Source organism: Amblyomma maculatum, chromosome 10, assembly GCF_055883805.1.
Source record: "Amblyomma maculatum isolate TAMU_Amacu chromosome 10, ASM5588380v1, whole genome shotgun sequence".
In the NCBI taxonomy this organism is placed as follows: Eukaryota; Metazoa; Arthropoda; class Arachnida; order Ixodida; family Ixodidae; genus Amblyomma; species Amblyomma maculatum.
The window spans coordinates 41991353-42011188 of NC_139353.1; the positions used below are offsets into that span (position 1 = coordinate 41991353).

Below are 19836 nucleotides of genomic sequence, written 5' to 3' on the forward strand. Positions count from 1 at the left end.
CATGCATGCCCCAACATTTTTTTTTTTGTTGTTAAAAGGCCATGTATCCTTAAGTCAGTCAATCAAGTGGCAGTGCACAACTTTTTGCCTCAGTTCCACAATGAAAGTACACATTTTGTGGAAATTCTTCATTCATTCATTATTCAGAAGATTTATAAGGTATTTATGCTTCTCATTTATTAGTGTATTCGAATGGGTATAGATTGCCCTTGTAATTATTGTGGAGACCTGCAGCCCTAACAGTTCTCCTTGAATGCAATCATAATTTATATGTAGTTATGCTTAGACGTATATAAACTGAATTCGTGATGAAATTACATGGGTGTGGCCCATTGCACTGCTATATATGTCTATGGCAGCAACATACACTGTTCCGGCAAAAACCAAAAGATGAGATGTTGCACCTCTAGCAGAACCGTATTCCTCATCCTGCCGAGTTTCACCGCTGTTCCAGAATTGTGCACACTAGTATATGTCGCAACAACAAGGAAAATTTTTGTGTATATCATAGAAAATGTCATAAAACATTGTTCGGTTATAAACGTAACAATATGGCTTCAAAACAAGTTCTCTCGCATGAAACGACAGGAGTGCAAGACATCTGCTACTTTATAATTTACCTTGAAAATCGATGGCCTTTGTAGTAAGAACACTTTTCTTGGTCATCGAGTGATGAGGATTCATTACAGCTTTTTGCCATCACATAGCTTGCATCTCCCTGCACCACAATGCAGCAGTTATAGTGCACTGGTGCTGCCTATCAAGTGTGTTGTTTAGAGACAGGACCTCACCATGGCGCCAACATTACTGTGAAGTGTGAATAGGTGAATTTTTTCTTTACTAGAGTGTTCAGCTATGAATTGTGATCAAAAAGTGTCCGCCTGAAGTCGTTAGCCAAGCATAACCAGCTGTTGACCAGTTATCATTCCGAATCAATTCTGCATGGTCATTTAGTCTTTTTAGCCAGTTTCCACCTTCCAGTGGACGGTAGGAAATTGGCATGTGCCTGTGCCATTGTGATGCATGGACAATCAGGGTTACACACATGCATGCATATCTGAATGCCGAGACAAATTGATGACCACAATATACCAAACATGAACATACCACTGGTTTGGTACCCTTGAATGTAGCCAACACCACAAAACTTTGGCAACTTAACTAAAGCCACTATTTAAGAGCCATTGCCAATTAATTTGCACACAATGTGTAATGCATGAAAATGTTTTTTATGCATGTATTTCTCAGTCGTTGCCATAAGGGTAAGAACATAGAATGAGCTCACAACCCGACATTTCCCAAACATTCTTTAATGTGCAACAAAGAAAGGAGGCTCTTACAGAGTGATCTGTCTGTAAGCAACAGGTAACAATTTGTAGGAGTGGTAGCATATATGCACATCTTTGATCACAAAAAGAAAAAGGAACAAATATACGTAGCCTTGTAACAGCAATCACATTAACAGCGACTGAATTTGAAAACCTTTAAAGTTTGGTTCACAAGTGTGGGTGTGTTTTAACACAATAAAATGCTGACCGAGTCCTTGCACTGCCAGATTATTTAAAGTTAAGACTCGCAGCAAATGTCCCCTTGGACTGTTAGCTATCACAGAGTATGTACAATTATGTGAAAGGTGAAAAGCCATTTGAAATGTCTTTCAGTAAACATCCTTAACGGGACCTATCCTTAGCAAGAATCAGAAGCCAGGCTAAAATTTGCCGATAATGCTGCCAATTTGTGGCTGGCCTATTATTCCTTCAACTTTGAGTTAGTAGATTGGCCAAAGGTGTGCACTGCAATTTGTGCTACACTGTATAGTTTTGCTAATACGCTGCAAATGCGTCATCTGTAGGGGTGTGCGAATATCCAAAATTGCAAATTTATTATGTTATTTATTTGATTCGTATTCGAAAAACTGGTATTCAGAATATTCCGAATATTCAAAAATTATGGAATATATTGAAATGTTTCAAATTTACTGTAGTAATTCACCGCGCTGAGCACTTTATCGCAACGCTTGGCCGTATTGACTGAGCAGTAAAGTATCCTTTAAATGGTTTAATGAAGAGGGCCTTCCCAACAGTGTGCACAAACCGAAAGACTTGACAAAACTGGGAAAAACAATGTATATACTGTATAAAGTATACTGTAATGAACAGCAATATGACAGCTCCACCTGGTTTCATGCAGGTGCTTGTACAGAAAGTCAGTATATATGAAATCTTGCATAAATATATATACTGAATTCTTCAGTAAGATATAAACTTCTGTGCAATTCATTTAAATTTGTTTACAAATACAATGTGAATTCTGAAATAATTAAGACAAACAATGTTTGTGTTCGCTGTATTTTATATATATATATATATATAAGACATTCGGTATTCAAGGGCATTTTTTTCTTAGTTGCAATCGAAAATTGCAGTATTCTCACACCCCTATAGTCATTTGGAACAAAGCGGGACTTGCGGACTGGGAAGAATATACAGCACGCGGGACAAATGATCTCTGAGGGCTGATTTAGTTGCACCAGCACATAGAATGCTTGTATCTAGTGCTTGCCCTTCATGCCATTCAAGCCAGAACAATAAATTCCAACATAAAATTTTAGCGCACAAATCTGGCATTCTAAAATTTCTATACTCGCACACCTTTGGAATGTGTTCAATACAGAAGAAAGACGGAGAAAGGTGCAGTGCATTTAAAGTCACAAGTATGTGCCAGTAATATTCCACAGCTATAGCTTGAAGCAGTAAAGAAAAATGTGCTGTAAACATAGTGCAAACGTGGTCTTAGTTTACCCGAGCAGGCTCCTTTGGCGAAAACATCAGGAGACCTGGCAACTGCCAACTGCGAGGCGAACAATATTCAAAGCACCTGTACGTCCACAGAGAGAAGAGCATGAAGATGATACATATTCAACACAATTGCGCATCAACAGTGACAACTTGTCTATGTTCTCACCATAGGCTGCACTTGCTGCACTAGCCAGACAACATACCATCACCACCTACTGCATTTATCTCTATCTAAAACTACAATCGTAACATGCACCTTGCTCTCACAATTAAAGAAAAGTAGGACCTCATTTTATAATCAGTCTTAAGAAGTGCATGTTGCTCTTAGGTATTTTACGACTCTAAGGACATTTTTTCAGTCAGCCTAGAATTATACATTTCCCCGTTATATTGAAGAAAGGGTGGCTGCTGTCAAAAAAATAAAAAAAAAGAAACGGAACTCTTGAAAGATATATATAAAGAGAAGTGAACTATGAAGTACAGGTGATGGCCATTGGTGATTTTTACAGGTGCACTTTTTGACACAAACTTTTGTTGAAAACAACCGAAAACACAGGATTGTGACTCTCAGTGTTAGAGTAGCTTTTGCACGACTTCCAACACTGTATTTTGCTGCACAAGGAAGGCAAAATAAGCAGGGAAAATTAAGCAGAGGAAGCGCCCACAATACCAGACATAAAGCCCTATATCGTGGGCATGAATTAGTTTAACTCCATATTTTGCAGTAATGAGAGCACCTCTTGCAACAACAACAACAAAAAAGAAAACGTCAGTAGAGTGACAAGAAAAAGAGAGGTTGTAATTAACATATCAAGCCAATGTCAGCACATCATTTCATTTGAACATCCGCTCGAACATTATGCTGCTGAGGCTGACAAAACTTTACTGCGAATAAGAGTGATTGAATAGAGGGAAGTTAGCTAGCTGCCGCAGGCCGTGGAGACCTTTGGCGATGCCGACCCATTCGACGAACATTATGCAAATTTTATACCAATAATTGAAGTGAAATGTCACTCCTTTTCGCTCTGTCACTCGCCATCACTCCCAGTGCACTCCAATACCTCTGTCACACAAATACTTTCGATCCTCATTGAACTCTATCTACATTGAAGTTTTCAAGAAAGATTGAAGCATCCGGTGCTACACAGGCGTTTTGAATTACCATTGAGAAGTTTCCTTCGTGTGTGTTAGGTAGCATCGAAGGTGGCGACGTCCTCTCTTGAATGTGCTTGAAAACTCGAGAGCGACGAAGGAAGATGCTTCGAGTCAAGCAGGCTCGGGCTCAATTGCACTTGAAAGTTGCCATACGGCAACCTCGATCTGCATTGAGTTGAATGCAGATTGAGTTCAATAAGGATCGAAAGTGATGGTGTGACAGGGGTATAAGAACTGCTAAAAAATTTGGCAAAAGTCCCGCTTTATTAAGAGTTGCATATTAAGAAGAGCCATTTGCATCTCTTTTTTTCCTACATCCAACTCAAACCATTATTTCAGTTTCACAATGCTGTATACTGTCCATATAAACTTCTTTGTGCTGTTCTATTGTGGCACGGTGCGAAGCTAACTTGGCACTTCCAACTCCTTGAGAAATGGCCTGCTATATGCCAGCAGCAGTATTCAAAACAGTGGTAACAATGTGTGGTGCACTTAGCATGAAAAGAGGTTGACCAGGGAACAAGAGATTGTCACAAGTGATTCCAGTAATGCTGCCTTTGCAAACTTGTCAAAGCCATTCCAACAGCAACATTCATGCATTAAGGACATACATATAGTATTAAATTTAGCTTAGCCTAAAATTCATGTGCTGGTCGTAGCAATCTCGGAATATATTTCTCGGAAAAAAGGCAGGCTGAAAAAAAAACAAGCGCCTTTCTAATGCTCACGCGATGAACAAGTTGCAGTAGCACGAGACAAAATATGCAGCACATATGCAGCACATATGTGGTTCATAGTGTGATGTGCGCAACTGCTTTAACATTCCATTTTGGCAAAGGAGACCAGGCAAGAAAACACAAAAAAGATACATTCACAAAATTTTGGTGACGAAAATTGATTAATGGCATTTTATAGACAACAAAAGACCATAACAGAAGCCAGCTGTTTCCTGCAGTCATAAAGCACCCCATTTCCACAAAGCTGTAGGCGCTCCAACTGGTCACGGTAATTTCATCACACAATTATAATCACGATGTCAAACTTAAGACTGCTACACCTGAGGCTGGTTTGCAATGTACCACTCATCATTAACAATTAACAGCTCTGGATGACCTTTACACATGAGTACAGACATACAAGGTACTAAAAATAACAAGGTGGAGAGTGTGAGCCACTATGCTTGCAGAAAACTCACTGATTTAAACACCACAGCATTCTGCGGAATGCCCTGGCTCTCACTGTATATGATGACCCACTCCACCAGGTCATCAGGTGACACACATCTTTACGCAACACACAGCCAAAATGACATGTCACAAAATAACACATACAACACTTCATCTGCTGGCTCAATATGAACCACATTCTATGCTCAAGCTCTGCCTCATGTCTCTGTGACTCAAAAATTGTAACATTGCCTCCAGATCTTGCAAGGTACTGAAAGGACAGAGCTCAAGCTTCAGAAATCAAAGCAGAGGTGGCTGTTAACAACGTTTTTGCAAAATATAGAAGTGTGTGTTACAAGGCCCAACAGTGGTGGGACAACAGGCAAAAAACAATAGGCTCCACACTCCCATAGGGACAACCAGCAGCAATGCTGAGCATCTCGACCCAAAGGCGAGACAAAGGTACTGCGTCCACGGTTGGCACATCTCTCGATTCGAAAAACTGTGCCCAGGGACCAGAGAGTTTACACGCAAGAGATGCATGCGCAAACACTTATGCATACAAAGCATAGAGTGCCTAGAAGGAGGCAAGGGTACAGTGTAGCTACAGGTATATCACAATTAACTACATAGAATACTAGCCAGAGGTACTCACCGCTCCCACGGCAAGCAGTGGAGAGCTTCTAACATCACACTTGTTCATAATCGATTTACATGTTATGCACTCAAGAAAGGGTGACCTCTTTGCATCTAAGGTTGGTTTTCCAAACAATTCATTCTACAATGCTTTCTTGCTTTTTACGCACTACTGCTCTTTACTTAAACTCTTTGATCTATGTCTGGGCAGTAAGTGGCCTTCTTTGAAGAACGTTTTATTTCTATCATGGTTTCCCCAACTATAGTTCACACTGAAACTAACCTGCTCCAAAACAGGTCAGCAATAAATAATAAAAAAGACAAAACTTGACATAAACAGAGCTATGCTATGACAACCGCACATAAAGAAAAACATACCTGACGCTCACCCATTTAATAACCCACATCTTAGCCTACAGGTCAGGAAAGCACATTACACACAAGCATGTGACAAATGACGCAGGAACGAAGCACACCGCAGAAAGGGAATGAAATAAAAGGAAAAAAAAATGACAACGAACAAGCAAGGATATCACACATACACTATCCGCACCAGAAATGTCACTATTACGCACTGCACAAATTGCAGCCTCCACATGTACTCACAGCGAGAACACACGATTTGCGTAAAAACCTTGAAAGGAAACATCACTTTACACAAATATGAAAAACGTGTATGATGAGCTCCCAAAGGATCATACCATCTCTAAGCACAGATATGTCTGAGTATACTTGCAGGCAGCACGCCCGTGTTAACTTTCTTCCTTCTGAAAAGTGCTTTGGCTCATTTAGATGACATCCAGCCAACTGTACAAATATATTAGTGACAAAGAACACACATTGTGTCTACACAGTATAGCTTGACAAGCTCATTTTTCAATAAGAGCAGTTACCTCGGTGCACTGATGCCATAGTGCAAAAGGTCCCAACTCTGTATATCAACAACATCAGCAGCGGTCTTTACGGCCCTTCATTTGGCTGGCAGCATAAAACTATCAGTGTTCACCAAGCCAAACGCAAAAAAAGGTGTGTGTGTCATTTCAGTTTTTAGTCTTTTAGTTTCAATTCATACAGTTAAACAAGAGAAAAAACAGCTATTTCTAAGAAAATCAGCATAAAATACTTCATTCTATCCAAACCGTAAATGGTAACAAATGAAAATTATAGCCGATGACATTTAAAAAAAAATTTGCAAGATTACATGGCGTGAACATTGAGGATGGGGTTGAGAGAAAGCCAGAATTTCTTCCACTTCCAGAAAACAACCAAAAACATATTGCCCTCAGTGCAGGCAAGGGTGTTTACACCTTCCTTTGAAGGCAGCTGCTAAACAGGCCAGCTTGATGTTACTGACTAGATTCTGCAGAACTTGTTCTTCTCTTCAAGGTTGGAAGTGAAGTTGTCCTGTGGACAATCTCAGCTTGCTAGCTGTCTAGGAGCACGTGCCACCTGCACATCTGGTTAAGCAAGCAAACACACTGATCATTATGCCACGTTAACGAATGCAACTATAGTATTGCTTGTCAGTAGGCGTACCAGAAAAAGAAAGGAAATTCCTTGCACTGTTGTAACGGTTGCAAATTTCATTTAAGGTGACACTTCACATGTGCCCCATGCTGCACACCACAACACACACACACATGCAAGCAAACATGCACTTGAATTTTAAATCAAAAAGAATGTCTTGCTATATTCAGATAGATTGATATGCTTATTGAAAGTTCTATGCATTCAGGTTTTATACACTTTATAAAGTCTCATCTAATGTGAGCATAAATGGCATTACAGAAGCCAAGCTTGGATGATCTAGAGCCAGCATGCAGTGGAAAGAGTGAGCCCTAACCTACTTTGAAGTAGGCACTGCGGATTGATTCCAAGCTACATGTTGACTACAGAAAACATTTTTGGACCCGTTGTGTTTAACGCTGCAATCAGCAGTTGTCCCTTTTCTGGTTTGTTATTCTTTGCTAGTATTGTTGTTTGTTAATGTTGTTATTATTTGTTATTGTTACGGTTTGTTTGTTATATGTATGGTATGGTATGGTAACATCAATAGGTTATAAATTACAAAAATTAATTGTTGCAGGTGTACATAGGTAATTTAGGACCCCAATGGCAATGATATTTAGCTGCTCTCTATAGTTGTAATGACATATGCCAGGCGTTAGCTTGTAGTGCTTAGTGCAATGGCAAAGCAATGGCATGCCACAATATATCGGCACACATCATAGCAACATCACTGGCCCTCCCTCTTGCCTCGAAAAAAAAATAATTTTGAGCCTTCAGATTTCTTTGGTGACAAAGCACACACAGGCCACAAATCCCACCTGTTCTCCTTTGCTCTCGCGCATGTCATTCCAGTGAGAGAGTTCCTCTTCACCAGAGCTGTTCAAGCCCAGTGAGAACCAGCCAATCATCTCCTTTCGCTTCATGGACCGCTTGTAGTAGACAGAGACCATTAGCGTCACATCTGGCAGTTGGAAGAGGGCGACCTGCGTGGGATTGAATTTCCAGAACATTGACACAGTTCTCAATCTTTGCTCTCAACAGCACAGTTCGCATGTTTGCAGTTCGGAGACAATCCAATTTCTGAGCATCGGAATGGGCGTAAAATATATTCTCGATTCACAGTGCCCAGTAACAGGGAGCCTTAAACTGCAACATATTACATTGAAACTTTTATACCCAGGAACCAGCCCCCTTGCAGTTACTGCCATAAAATATGGGAACTTGGTGTAGTAAGAACTCCTAAGGAGCACATCATATTTCATTCATAATTGCAGTGTTTTGCTATATGGTGCTATGCTGTTGCAAGGCATCACTAACTGCAAGGGATAGCAGTGCAATTAAAGGAAGCACGTGCCTGAAAAACGAAGGTCTCCTTGAAGAGAGGATTTGGCTGCCCTCGCCGAACAGATGTTTTGCTTCGTGTTATTTCTTGGCCACTTGATGACATCAGTGTCAGTTTCACAAATGTGTCTGCGCAATGAGAATGAGAAGAAACTAAATTTTATGGCTGTAAAGATATAGGCATAAAGTACATGATCCTACTGATATGCTACCTGCATAATTGTCTATACAGTAGCTCTTAGTGATTTGAAATCTACAAAATGACACTGCATTTAAAGCAGCTGTCACTGGAAGAACATTTATTGTGGCATTTCATATGCTTGGTGCACACATGCCTGGAAGAAATAGCTGCCAAAGAAACCCTTAAAAGAACCCAAAAGAATTTGTAGAACCACAACTGATTCGAGTGGACAAGGAAGGTGATGTCTTCATTAAGATTATCATCACGGTTTTAGTATTTCTTTTTTTCATAAGGATCCTTCATAAAGACCTGAATATATTCAGCTAATTTTCCAAGATAAATTCAGTTTGAGTGACTCCAAGCTGTTGCTCAAGTGAACAGACATTCATGACAGTTATGCTTGTCATGTTCAACGTATGATGGCGCTCACCTGGTGCCCTGTTCATGGTGACGTTGCGGAAGTGGCTCCCCTTTATGACCTCGGCAGCCAGGCGGCCGGTTGTGCCATTGTAGGCGAGACCCAGTAGCAGCTCAGGCAGGCCTCCGTGCTGCATCGACTGTGCTGAGCTTGTTGAGTCTGATCGTGCCAGGCTTGAAATTTCACACTTTGAATCCCAGTGCTGTGATGCAGGAGGAGTGGAGAAGAATTTGTGAGTTTTTGAACATTCATTTGAATATTTACAATGGCAAAAATGAACCGTGGATTGAATACCTAAATTTTCCATATTTTCTTATCCCTGATATAGCAACACAAGTCAACATAAAGAGAATTTTGCACAAGAAACAAAATATCATATCTGAATTAGCTCAGCGCAAGCAGGAAGGGTGGCTGTGCTGACAAATCATGTCAAATTGAAATTTTTTGCTAATGTGTCAGTAATAGAAGAGTGTGCTAGCCATTCTTGTACACAAACCCAAAGGTTGCTAGAAGTAAAAAGTGACAGGTAGAATTATTGTGATTTGCATGCAAAAGACGTGAGCATTGTAGTGCAGTGCAAAGCACCACGGCATGCAAGTCTTAATATCAGATGAGCATAAATAAAAGCAAGGGAGCATAACGAATTTAGGCATGAGAAGATGACCCTTACAGCCAGGTTAGACCGTGGCTCGAGCATTAGCCACATGGTGGAAGGCTGGTCGAGAGCCAAGCACTGGAAAGGTAGTACAGTCTCGCCAACCAGATGTTCTCGGCGCATGCGCTCACACCCGTACAACCGCACACGCAAGCCCATAGTGTTAACCTCCTCTGTGAAGTGCAAGAACAGAAAGAAAGAGATCACATTCAGAAAATTTATACATCATGGCTGCATGGTGGGAGGTGATCTAAGCATGCAGTTATGTATTAGTGAAGCTAAAGAACTTTCTTCTTTTACTCTCTGAAAATATTTTGTTGTACATGTATTGCTGCTTGTCTGGCTGGTGAAGTGTGCTTAAATGCAGTTAATTTGTGTCATTACGAAGAAATATAACATAACTGTAGCAATCAAAGGTAAATACACCTCCTACAGTACCAGATAACATCACTTTGTGGCAGGTTTTCGTTTTTATTTATTATCAACTGCCTTACCGGGACTGATGCGTGTGAAGGCGAAGGTTTCATTGAAGGTCATGTCTTCGCCAGCTTGCTTAATTTTTGTTCTAAATTTTTGCCGCTTGTGAGGCAGTAGCAAAAGCCGCACCTTGAACAAAAACCAGAAATTACACTTTGTAATGCAGTAGTAGGGCACTTTTATCATATTTAACTAAGACTAGAAAACTTTGGACAATAAGCACGGAAGTAATGTATATTCAAACAATGCCCATCACTGCTTTATTTATGGCATACAAAGACGCTTCCAAGGTATCTAATCACAAATAGCTGCACTATGAACATTGCATAAAAATTAAGCTGAAATTTAGCTACGCTCAACTCTTGATAGCTCAGACTCTACGGGCATTAAACATGTTAAAAAATACCCTATTCAAATTAAAGGGGATTTTTAACATGCATTGTCGATGTGACCAAAGCATATATTTGAATAAATTGGGTGTTCAAAATGATGAGAGGACACTGTATAACTGAGAATATTAAGGCTCAAAGACAGTTTACAATAATTATAAGCCACTGCTTGTTATAGAAAAAGTCTGCACAATTCTTGTTTTTGTGGCCAAAACTTCATGAAGATATACTTGTCTTTAATGCTGCAAGCGACATAGCTCACCTGTACGCTATTAGCTCCTCCACGATCTCGACTGGGCAGGTCGTGAGCTCTCAGGACAGTGACCATGACTTTACGAGCCGACTCATTATACTCAAACATGAGCTCGAGAGCGCCACAGCGAGTGGTCTGTTCTGAAGGACCGGGGCCATGCAGACCAGATGCTTCTGCCACACAGCGCAGCTCTTCTTCAGCCAGGTCTAACAACATTGGCTCCTATGGATATCAACGGGATTGTCAAGTACATCATGGCGCACCACTACTTTGAAAGCCAGCAATAAAATAGGTAGCATGGCACCAAGATGCAGCCAGCATTAATAAAAGGCCAGTCTGTGTCTCCTGACATTGCACAGCGCATAATTATATTAACACAAAGGCTCCGTTTTCCAGAAAATCTGGTGTAGATGCTGTAAACGAAAAATCTTGGACATTCCATGTTTAGGGGTATAATGCAAACATGTTAATATAGGGCTCTAATATGCAGAGTTCAATATGTTACCTATAGGCCATAAGGTACATTCGTATGGCTTGAATATAGGTGGGTCTTTATATCTACACAGGGTGGCCTTTCAAGTAATATGGTAGGTTAAGGCTGTATGCTAATGAGTATGTGCAGACTAACAGAAGCACATGAGTGGTTAAGCAGGTAAAAAAGTGCATGCACAAAGATCCACAATTAAGGGGACTGCAGATGAAAGATATTAATATGTTTGCATCATGCTCTTAAAGATGGAGCTTAAGTGTCCTCCAAATTTATTGCATCTCGCCCACACCAAAATTTGGCCTCAGAGTTTGCAGCTCAAAACTGCGGCTGTACTATGTTCCTTCCTGTTCTGCACGCAGTAGGTGCCACAGCCCAGATGCAGAGGATGATGTGACATCACCAGCTCCCTTGTTGCACAGCAAGGAGGTGATGCCCTGCAGTGACTTTACAATCCTTGCCCCATTCCCAGGTGATCAAGTAAGGGCACTGGAATTCACCGGATGAAGACTCCTGGCACAGGGTTACAAGCCTACACTATTACAGCGTTGAATTTATTCATGGTGCCAAACTGCGAGCTAGGTTCAAAAACCCAGCTTGTTCTTTATCATTTTTTTTTTTTTTTTTTTTTTACGGCTCTATGGCCTTCTTTGCATCTTTCTTTACATTTCCCAATTAACAATTCTCCAATGAGCTTCTCCGCACACTTTGCATAAGAACTCTCAAGAAGGGAACTCCTCAGCCTTTTGAAAAAAGCACTTACATCAGTACTGCCACATGCTGCAAGAGAAAGCGGAGAGTCCTCAACCTTCAGAAAAGCACCGTTCTCATATTGCAAAGCAGTGCGGACAGTTGTGGTGCTTTGTGTCGCCTTAGAAGAACCTTTGCTTGTGTCTGCTCCCTCAGCTGTCTCTATCCCAGTGGACACAGCACGTCCATTTTCGGCAAGGGAAACAAGATCTGGCTGTGGCAGATGTCCGTTGCCTGCAACAAGGATCACATTTGGGGAAAGCAATGAACTGCAGCCAATTCAATTAATAGAACTCAAAGCAAACCATAATTTGTTCAGGTCATGTACTATATGGTTTCAATTAAGCGGAGTCTATTTAATACCCTTTATGTTGGCAGGACAAAAGCTTCACTTCATTTCTAATACTGAAAGCTCAAATTATGAGCAAGTCTGAATTGTCAAAAATTTATTATACTTGGCAAAGAATTGTGGCACTAACCATTTTAGTGAATTGGTACAGAACAAGGTTAGTACATCCTTCACTATAAAATGACTCGGCAAGGCAGCACTACATTACCATTACAGCACTGTTTTATTACTGCCATCATTCCCCCTATATTCTAGTGAAAACATACCAGCTACACAACATGCAAGTAGGAAAGCTATGCACAGGTCTTGTAAAAACAATCTGCCGACACCAATTCACTGACAAATGAAGAGACTGCCATTATTTTCAATTTTTGATTGCATTGAGAAATATTTAGTAAACATAGTAAACAAATGCTCTATGCAAGCACAATTCTTTTGCGCTTCTTTGTTACCATGTGTCTGGTCCGTGGAGTGGCCCATGCTTGACACTTTCCTAGCTGTAGTGCTGTTGAGGAAGCCACCTTGCAGGCTGGCTGAATGGTGGAGTTGCTGAATTACTTCTTCATCACTGTCGGTTGATGACTCAACATCTTCATAGGCATATGCAGCGCCTATGTATAACAATGACAAAAAAAGAAGTTTTACAATTGGTGCACGTGCTTGCATAAACCGGTGGCACAAGTAAGTATTCAGAGGTGTATATGGGCAGAAAGCATTAACCGCAGGCTAAAAAAACTTGTTTACTTCAGTTGTAAAAGTGCAATATATATATATACATATATATATAGAAAGATTGTCAATTTCCCACAATACTATGTGCTTTGCTTTGAGTCTGAATTAGTAAAGCTTATTTTTTTTATACAAACGTAGCAGCTCCCCCCCCCCCCCCCTCCCCTATTAATTTAGACCAGACCGTATATATAACCCAAAAGTTGTATTTTTCAGAACAAGCATGTGACTGCATTAATTGTCAGTGCAGTACCTGAATAACACTGTGGCTATCTGTAATGATGTAAGACTGAAAATTTTAAGTGCGTACGCGAGCTATGATCGAGGTGCACAAAGTAACAAGAGCATTCCAAGTTGTAACGAGCAGAGCACGCATTGGATAAAATCAAAGAGCGTTTATACCTCGTAGCATGGTTCTAATGCAGTGAAGCCAACTTTAGGTGTGCGAAGCATGCCTTACCCAAGTTCCTGGCGATCACTTGTCGCTCGCGTTCACGAGATGACACAGATCCGTCGCAGCAAGGGAAGCCTCCTATTGTAGTGAAGCAGACCTTTTTGCTCAAGTAGAGGTAGAAGACTCCGAGCATCACCAAAATTACACCCACAGCTCCGAGGTAGACGGTCGTCTCGACTGGCACTGCAGCACAATCAAACGATGCGGGATTGTGAGCTCGCAGTCGCTCGTCAGCAATCCAGTTCGCTTGATAGTGCACTGAGAGAACGCGAACTCGTTATCCAGCGTGCACGTGTTATTTACGCGGATATCCTCCAAGTGCATAAATGCTATACAGTGAGCGAGATAACATACGCATCTGCAGAAGATGCCTGAAGACACTTGCAATGCAGCTGCACAAATACGACGAGAAGGCGGTCGCGTACAGAGCGCTTGAATAGAACGCAGTGCGCGTTCGCAGTTTTGCGGGGGACTTGCGCAACGCACCTGAAGCCCGCTAACTGCTCGTCGTCGTCGCTAGCTTTAGGTTTCGCAACGTGCTTTTTATTTACGAGCAAATCCTAAGCCTAACGCGCCCTACTTTTCGCGCGCGCGTAATCGTAAAGTCTGGTAGCGAACGCTTGCAACGAATGCCAGAGTGTGTCAACAACGCGCGTGCACTTACCTGTTAGCATTTGCATTTTGGGAGAAAAGCGGTACCGCCGCAGGAAGAGACGAACGTGTGCACTGACAGTTGTGCTAAACCAACATAAACAGAAGCACAAGGCTCATGAACGAATTGGGGTGTCGCTGACGGCGCCGAGCCGTTCAGCGATTGGCTGTCCCCAATTTTTCCCGAGTACTCCTGCTGCGCTGCTGACGTCTACGGCGGCTTGTTGAATGAGGCAGTGGATATGTGAACCAACGGCCAACACGTCTCTCAGAAAAAAAAAAATAATAATAATAAAAGTGCGATATATTCGGCCGCAATGTCCGTGCACCCAATGAATGCTTCAAGCAAAAAATTTCAGCGCACTTGTCGAGGCCAATATTCCGGTATGCTAATGTGGGCTTCACTGCAATATGCGTCGCGATGAGGCAGAGCCGACCTACAGATATAACAATATTTTTTTTTATTTTTTTTTAAAGAATTGTATATTTACAGAACTCAACGGCATGCATGCAACCAGGCGAAAAGGTTTTCGCTGCTCAAGACGTAGTTTTGCGAACATTTACGACAGACATCGCGTCGTTAGCAGTCATCATAAAACAGTGAATTCCCTTATGCAAGGTACTTGATCAAACTTTTGTGCCATAAATTGTCTGGCACCTAGCACTCAGATTATTAGTTCACACATGTAAGAGCCATACCAATTACCATATTGCTTGCAGTGAACCACCTCAGTTTGCACTTTCCTTAGAACACATCTGCTAAGTTATATATTCATACAATGCACAAAGATGCTCCATTTTAATTGTGTGCATATATGGGTGCCAAAGTTTTGTTTTTTTTCCTTCGTGCAAGTTGTGGGGGGTGCACATTTTTTGCCAACTGAAATATTTTTTTTTTTTTTTTGAGAAATGCAAGCACCTTTACAAGGACTGAACTATGCAATAGTAAAATCGCAAAACCTGTTGGAAAACCACCCTCTCTCCTTTTAGTCAATGTCTACCTATCAGAGACAACAAAAGCTGGCCCAATGAATTGGGTTGAGATCGGTTTGCAATTTGGCCAATGCCTTCCTGCCCCGCACTTAACCTATCCCATCGGAACACACGCAGTAACATTCAGTTCAGTAACGAAGGTGTCAGCTTAACCAACAGCAGCACAAGCAAACGAGACCATCGCAAACCAGCTTCACAAGCTCGTACGAATCATCAAAACATAGCGAATACTGAGGATTTCTTTTGGATGACAAATTCGCCTTCAGAAATGCCAAAAAATGTATTCTATGGTACACCATATATCATACCTAGTGACCAAAGGTGCAAATGCCCCAATCATATACAGCAACATAATATGCCTTTGCAGAGGAATAGAAGTCTTCAGCAAACATAGTTCACTCATCAGCCAGCCAAGGCATGTTTCTCTGGAGATGAGATGAAGGTAGTGGAATTTCACATGTCCATTAAGTGTCGCACCATTGGTAACAACCCTTATCCAGTAAGTTACATGGCACTAGAAATGTGCTACCCCAATACATTAGGAAAAACACAAGGCCACAAGTGCACATCGCGAGCATGCAATTGTGTAAAAGAAAAGTACTGAGGCACTCATGTCAGACATTTTATTGAATATTCCAGAAGAGGCAGTTCTCGTTGCTGCCAAAGCCAGCTAAGAAGCAAGCGGCCTTGGACTGTACATTAGAGGGAGAAAAAAAAAGTGCGCGCATTTAGACTTTCCCGCACAATGGAAGTGTATGCGTCCCAATGGCCATGAACGACGATGACAGAAAAATTTGCACCCCTGTGGTAAGAGAGATGGGCTCCATTCCCCAGTGAAAAGTGTATGTCCCCCCTCCCCGTCCCCTCCCCCCCTTTCTAAAAAGGTGTGTGGCCCGTCTTGTTCTTCTTGCCGCTTGATCAGTCCTCAAACTCCAGCAGGTAGCGGAGACACACCTGAGCTGGCTTGTAGACTACATACTCATTGTAATTCAGGGGGCTCTGATGAGGCTCTTCCTTGTTGCTGGGACCCAAAGGCACAGTGGAACCTGCACGCAGTTGCAAGAGCACAAATGCATGCTGCTGAGGCTACTAGCAAAAAAAGCACACACACACGCACACACAGAGTCAAACCTGGATATTTCAATTACATTGAGTTTGAAGATTATAACCTTGAAAATTGCATGTAAAGGCAGGCTGCGTCGTATGTTCCATTCCAATTTCACTGGTTCGATATATGGAAATCCGCAAACCATGCACTGGAAGGTGCGCTTTCCTCAAAGATGATCGCATCACCCTCAACCGTTTGCCGCACGACACTGCGTGAAGTTCGCAAGCCACTTGCGAAAGGAACGAGAGAACTGTTTGACAATGGCCTGTCTAGAGCAGCACCGTGCCCTACAAAGTATGTTTTCCCTAGACACACACATCTGCCGTGGTAGTTTGGTGTGTGGCACTACGTGAAATTTGCAAGCCACGTTTTGCAACCAGTTTTGCAATAGCCAGTACAGAGCAGATGCATCCAATGCAGCCGTGGCGTTGCAGAGAGGAGAAATAATGCGAAATAGCAAGGCGTAAGGGCATGTGCGCTCTTTCCGTCCTGCTTTTCCGGTCTTCCTTCACAGTGGCACGCTAGGTGCATTCAGCTTAGCATGTGGCAGACAGAACATTGGACGCTCTGCGCGTGGCGGTTAACGCGCGCTGTAAAAGCCAGATCAGCATGTGGCAAACAACAATGGATGCTTTTCCCAGTGTGTTTTGTTGTGCTCATCCCAATCGCAGTGTGATAAAGCGAACATCATACTGAAAACAAGGCTTGCGCAACCGGACAAGCCAAGCAATCCACCAACTACCTTGGTTGCCAAGGAATACACTGTGGACTGCGATGTCCAACATAGTTATTGCTCTCTCCTTGAACTTTTAGCTCGGCAGGTGGTGTTAAAAGACATATGCTGTTTGACCTAGGACGGGTGGTCAGCCTCAAGAAGGGCAAAAAGATTCATAACAGTAGCGATTCCACTTAATATTGATAACTACACTGTCACAATAGCAATCACATTACATAAATTCTAAATTGTGGGGTTCAGTGTCCTCAGGTAACAGGTGGGTTATGGTAGATGCTGCATTGGAGGGTTCCGGAATAGTTTATACCATCAGGAAAGTGATGTGATGCTGCAAACGAGCTCCCAACAATGAATCAGCACACTGCACTCACTGTGCCACGTGACTGTGCCCAGGATGTGTGGCTGCCAACGGCCGAGCACTCGTGTGCTCTCGTGACTTCCAGGCGAGCCTGGCTCCGTGTTACCCGAGGGGCCCAGATCCAGGTCTCGACATCGGCCCAATGCAACCTGGTGGAACATTAGTACGGGTTAGCTCGGGATGCTGTCAACACAAACTGCAGCTGTACAGAAGAAGACAGAAGGAGAAAGTCAAAGCTCAGAGCGACGGATGCAGCCCAATTCCTCCTCCTTTTTAAAACCTGGCCTCTGCAAGCTAAACATACTCAGCTCATTAGGAATTTTTCATTGTGAAAGATCAACCCTTATATCGACAAAAAGATGGATACACATAGGAATTTATGCACTGGCATGCAATGACAAAGAAGCAGTAAAACATCCAAGAAAACTAGATCGCTTTGTCAAGTCAAAAGGTATAGGCAAACAAGTGGTACATTTGCATATATATTGTGAATAAATTCCACAATAAACAGTGGTTGGCAAACCAATAGAGATAAGCAACCAGATATTGAGAGCATGCATTACGAAGCCAAGAGGCAAATGAAAGTGCACAAAAACGCACAAAAGATGCTCACCTCACACAGCAGCATGTATTTGGGACCGGGGGCCATAGATCCAGACTGGCATAGCCGACGAGCTTGCTCAAACCGGTCAGCCAGGCAAATGCCCTGTACAAAGCAATGAAATGCACAATCATTATTGAATACATTTTGACCATGATATGCCCTCTGGAAATCCATCTCTGCTCACTTTTTGAAATTAATAACCTATGGTAGTATGGTTGATTGATTGAAACACGTTTATTGACAGCCCTGTCATGCACTTTCGGCGCTGGCATCTGTGCGGGCATCTGGCCCCATCACAGTCATGGCGGCCGAGGAGGGTGCTGGTTTGATTGTCTTTGACATCTGCCATAAAGCTTGGCTCTGAGGCCTAAGTCAACAAACTCTCCAAGCTTTGCCCAGAGCATAGCGACGGTCGCATTGTCGAGAGACAGTGGAAGGGCCCAGTCGATGGTAGTATGGCTACAAGCTATTGAAATAGAAAGCTTTTTGGGTGCAGAGTACAGCTGACCCACATAGTAAGAATAAGGCAAAAACTTGAACATATTCAAGCACGGTGGTGTCGCCAGCGCCATGGTTGAAAACGAAGTGGAAAGGATTCTGCTGATGGGCAGACGTGGGCAGAGGCCACTTGTAGGAATATTTAGAGCAGTGCTCGTGCAATCAGAAAATCCGGTCGAAAATCGTAGTCTTCCGGACAAATTGAAACAGGTTGGCAGGTATGCATTATTATCAAACTTCCACTTTGTTTACAACAGTCCCTTGGACTATGTACTTCGCAAACGCACTCGGCTCTGCAAAGGGCGGTGCATATGCGGACTTCAGCGCTTACTTTACTTTAGCTGTGCGACTATGAATCCCACACTGTCCTAACAGTAACAAGTGCACTCAGTGCAAATTTTGAAGCGGCATGACAGATGACGCAGCAGCTACGAGTTCCACTTGGCTGCCACGTGTTGAAAAATTGGTTTCCTTTCTTCCAGCCAAGAAGGCTAATAATACATGCGTAGTGGCGAAGTACTTCATTAAAGTAAAATTTCAATGAAATATTACTGTCCCAAGTTGTGGGAAAGAAAGAAATAAAATTGAAAGAGAATTAAAATAAATTTGTTATTCCACGAGTTTTTTTCAGGCTGAAGTTCCACGTACAAAAATTCGATAGTATTTTACAGTGAGAGCTATTAAGGGCATTTTTTTCTGGTTCTGCAGGTGGCAGCTGTGCGTGGGGGTGTGAAATTATGCGTTGCACAGTTCACGCCTCAGTGCACATGGATCCTCAACTTGGTGTTGTGACATAAAAGCTCTTCTATCGCAACAAATAATGCATTCATCATACCAAAGAGAAATTGCTGAATTCCCTATTAAGCAGGCACGCTCGCCACACTGCAAGACAGAAATGCAAGCTGTCACCTTGGCCTGATGGTCCCCCATCCAGTGGTTGACGAGGGGCCGCGGTTCGAGCCCAGAGGATAGGATGCCCAACAAGCTATAAGGCTGAGCAGCATGCCACAGCAGCCAGTGGTTGTCTACGCCACACGAGGCCAGACGTTGGGGCTCGCCATCACGTGTCACTCGGAACATCCTCAGCACCTTGGGCGGCACTTCCGCTGCAGGAAGCACCCAGAGAGGAAAATGAGGGTGGAGT

General features: G+C 42.4%; 2 protein-coding genes across 2 annotated transcripts in view; both read right to left on the minus strand.

Annotated features, from left to right (window-relative positions):
• Positions 1 to 1262: 1262 nt before the first annotated feature.
• Positions 1263 to 14562, minus strand: Syt14 (Synaptotagmin 14). The gene is made up of 11 exons (XM_084582587.1): positions 14412 to 14562; positions 13754 to 13930; positions 13017 to 13175; positions 12229 to 12449; positions 10988 to 11200; positions 10354 to 10465; positions 9875 to 10032; positions 9217 to 9406; positions 8619 to 8734; positions 8083 to 8247; positions 1263 to 7212 (listed from the first exon to the last, which is right to left on the minus strand). The coding sequence occupies exons 1-11, from the start codon at positions 14425 to 14427 to the stop codon at positions 7180 to 7182; spliced, it is 1560 nt and encodes a 519-aa protein (XP_084438713.1). The 5' UTR covers positions 14428 to 14562; the 3' UTR covers positions 1263 to 7179.
• A 1437-nt stretch (positions 14563 to 15999) lies between these two features.
• The window catches only part of LOC146176270 (poly [ADP-ribose] polymerase tankyrase-like), a 76617-nt gene continuing 72780 nt past the window's right edge, over positions 16000 to 19836 (minus strand). The window contains 4 exon segments of the mRNA XM_084582588.1: positions 16000 to 16437; positions 17604 to 17739; positions 18204 to 18296; positions 19602 to 19798. Of these exon segments, the coding sequence (XP_084438714.1) occupies positions 16310 to 16437; positions 17604 to 17739; positions 18204 to 18296; positions 19602 to 19798 (554 nt within the window). The 3' untranslated portion in view covers positions 16000 to 16309.

Coding starts and splice junctions, on each gene's coding strand:
- Syt14 (XM_084582587.1), bottom strand. Junction 11,201..12,228: donor CAGCATGTGGCAGTACTGAT/GTAAGTGCTTTT, acceptor TGATATCCATAG/GAGCCAATGTTGTTAGACCT. Junction 10,466..10,987: donor GAGGAGCTAATAGCGTACAG/GTGAGCTATGTC, acceptor TTTTTGTTCAAG/GTGCGGCTTTTGCTACTGCC.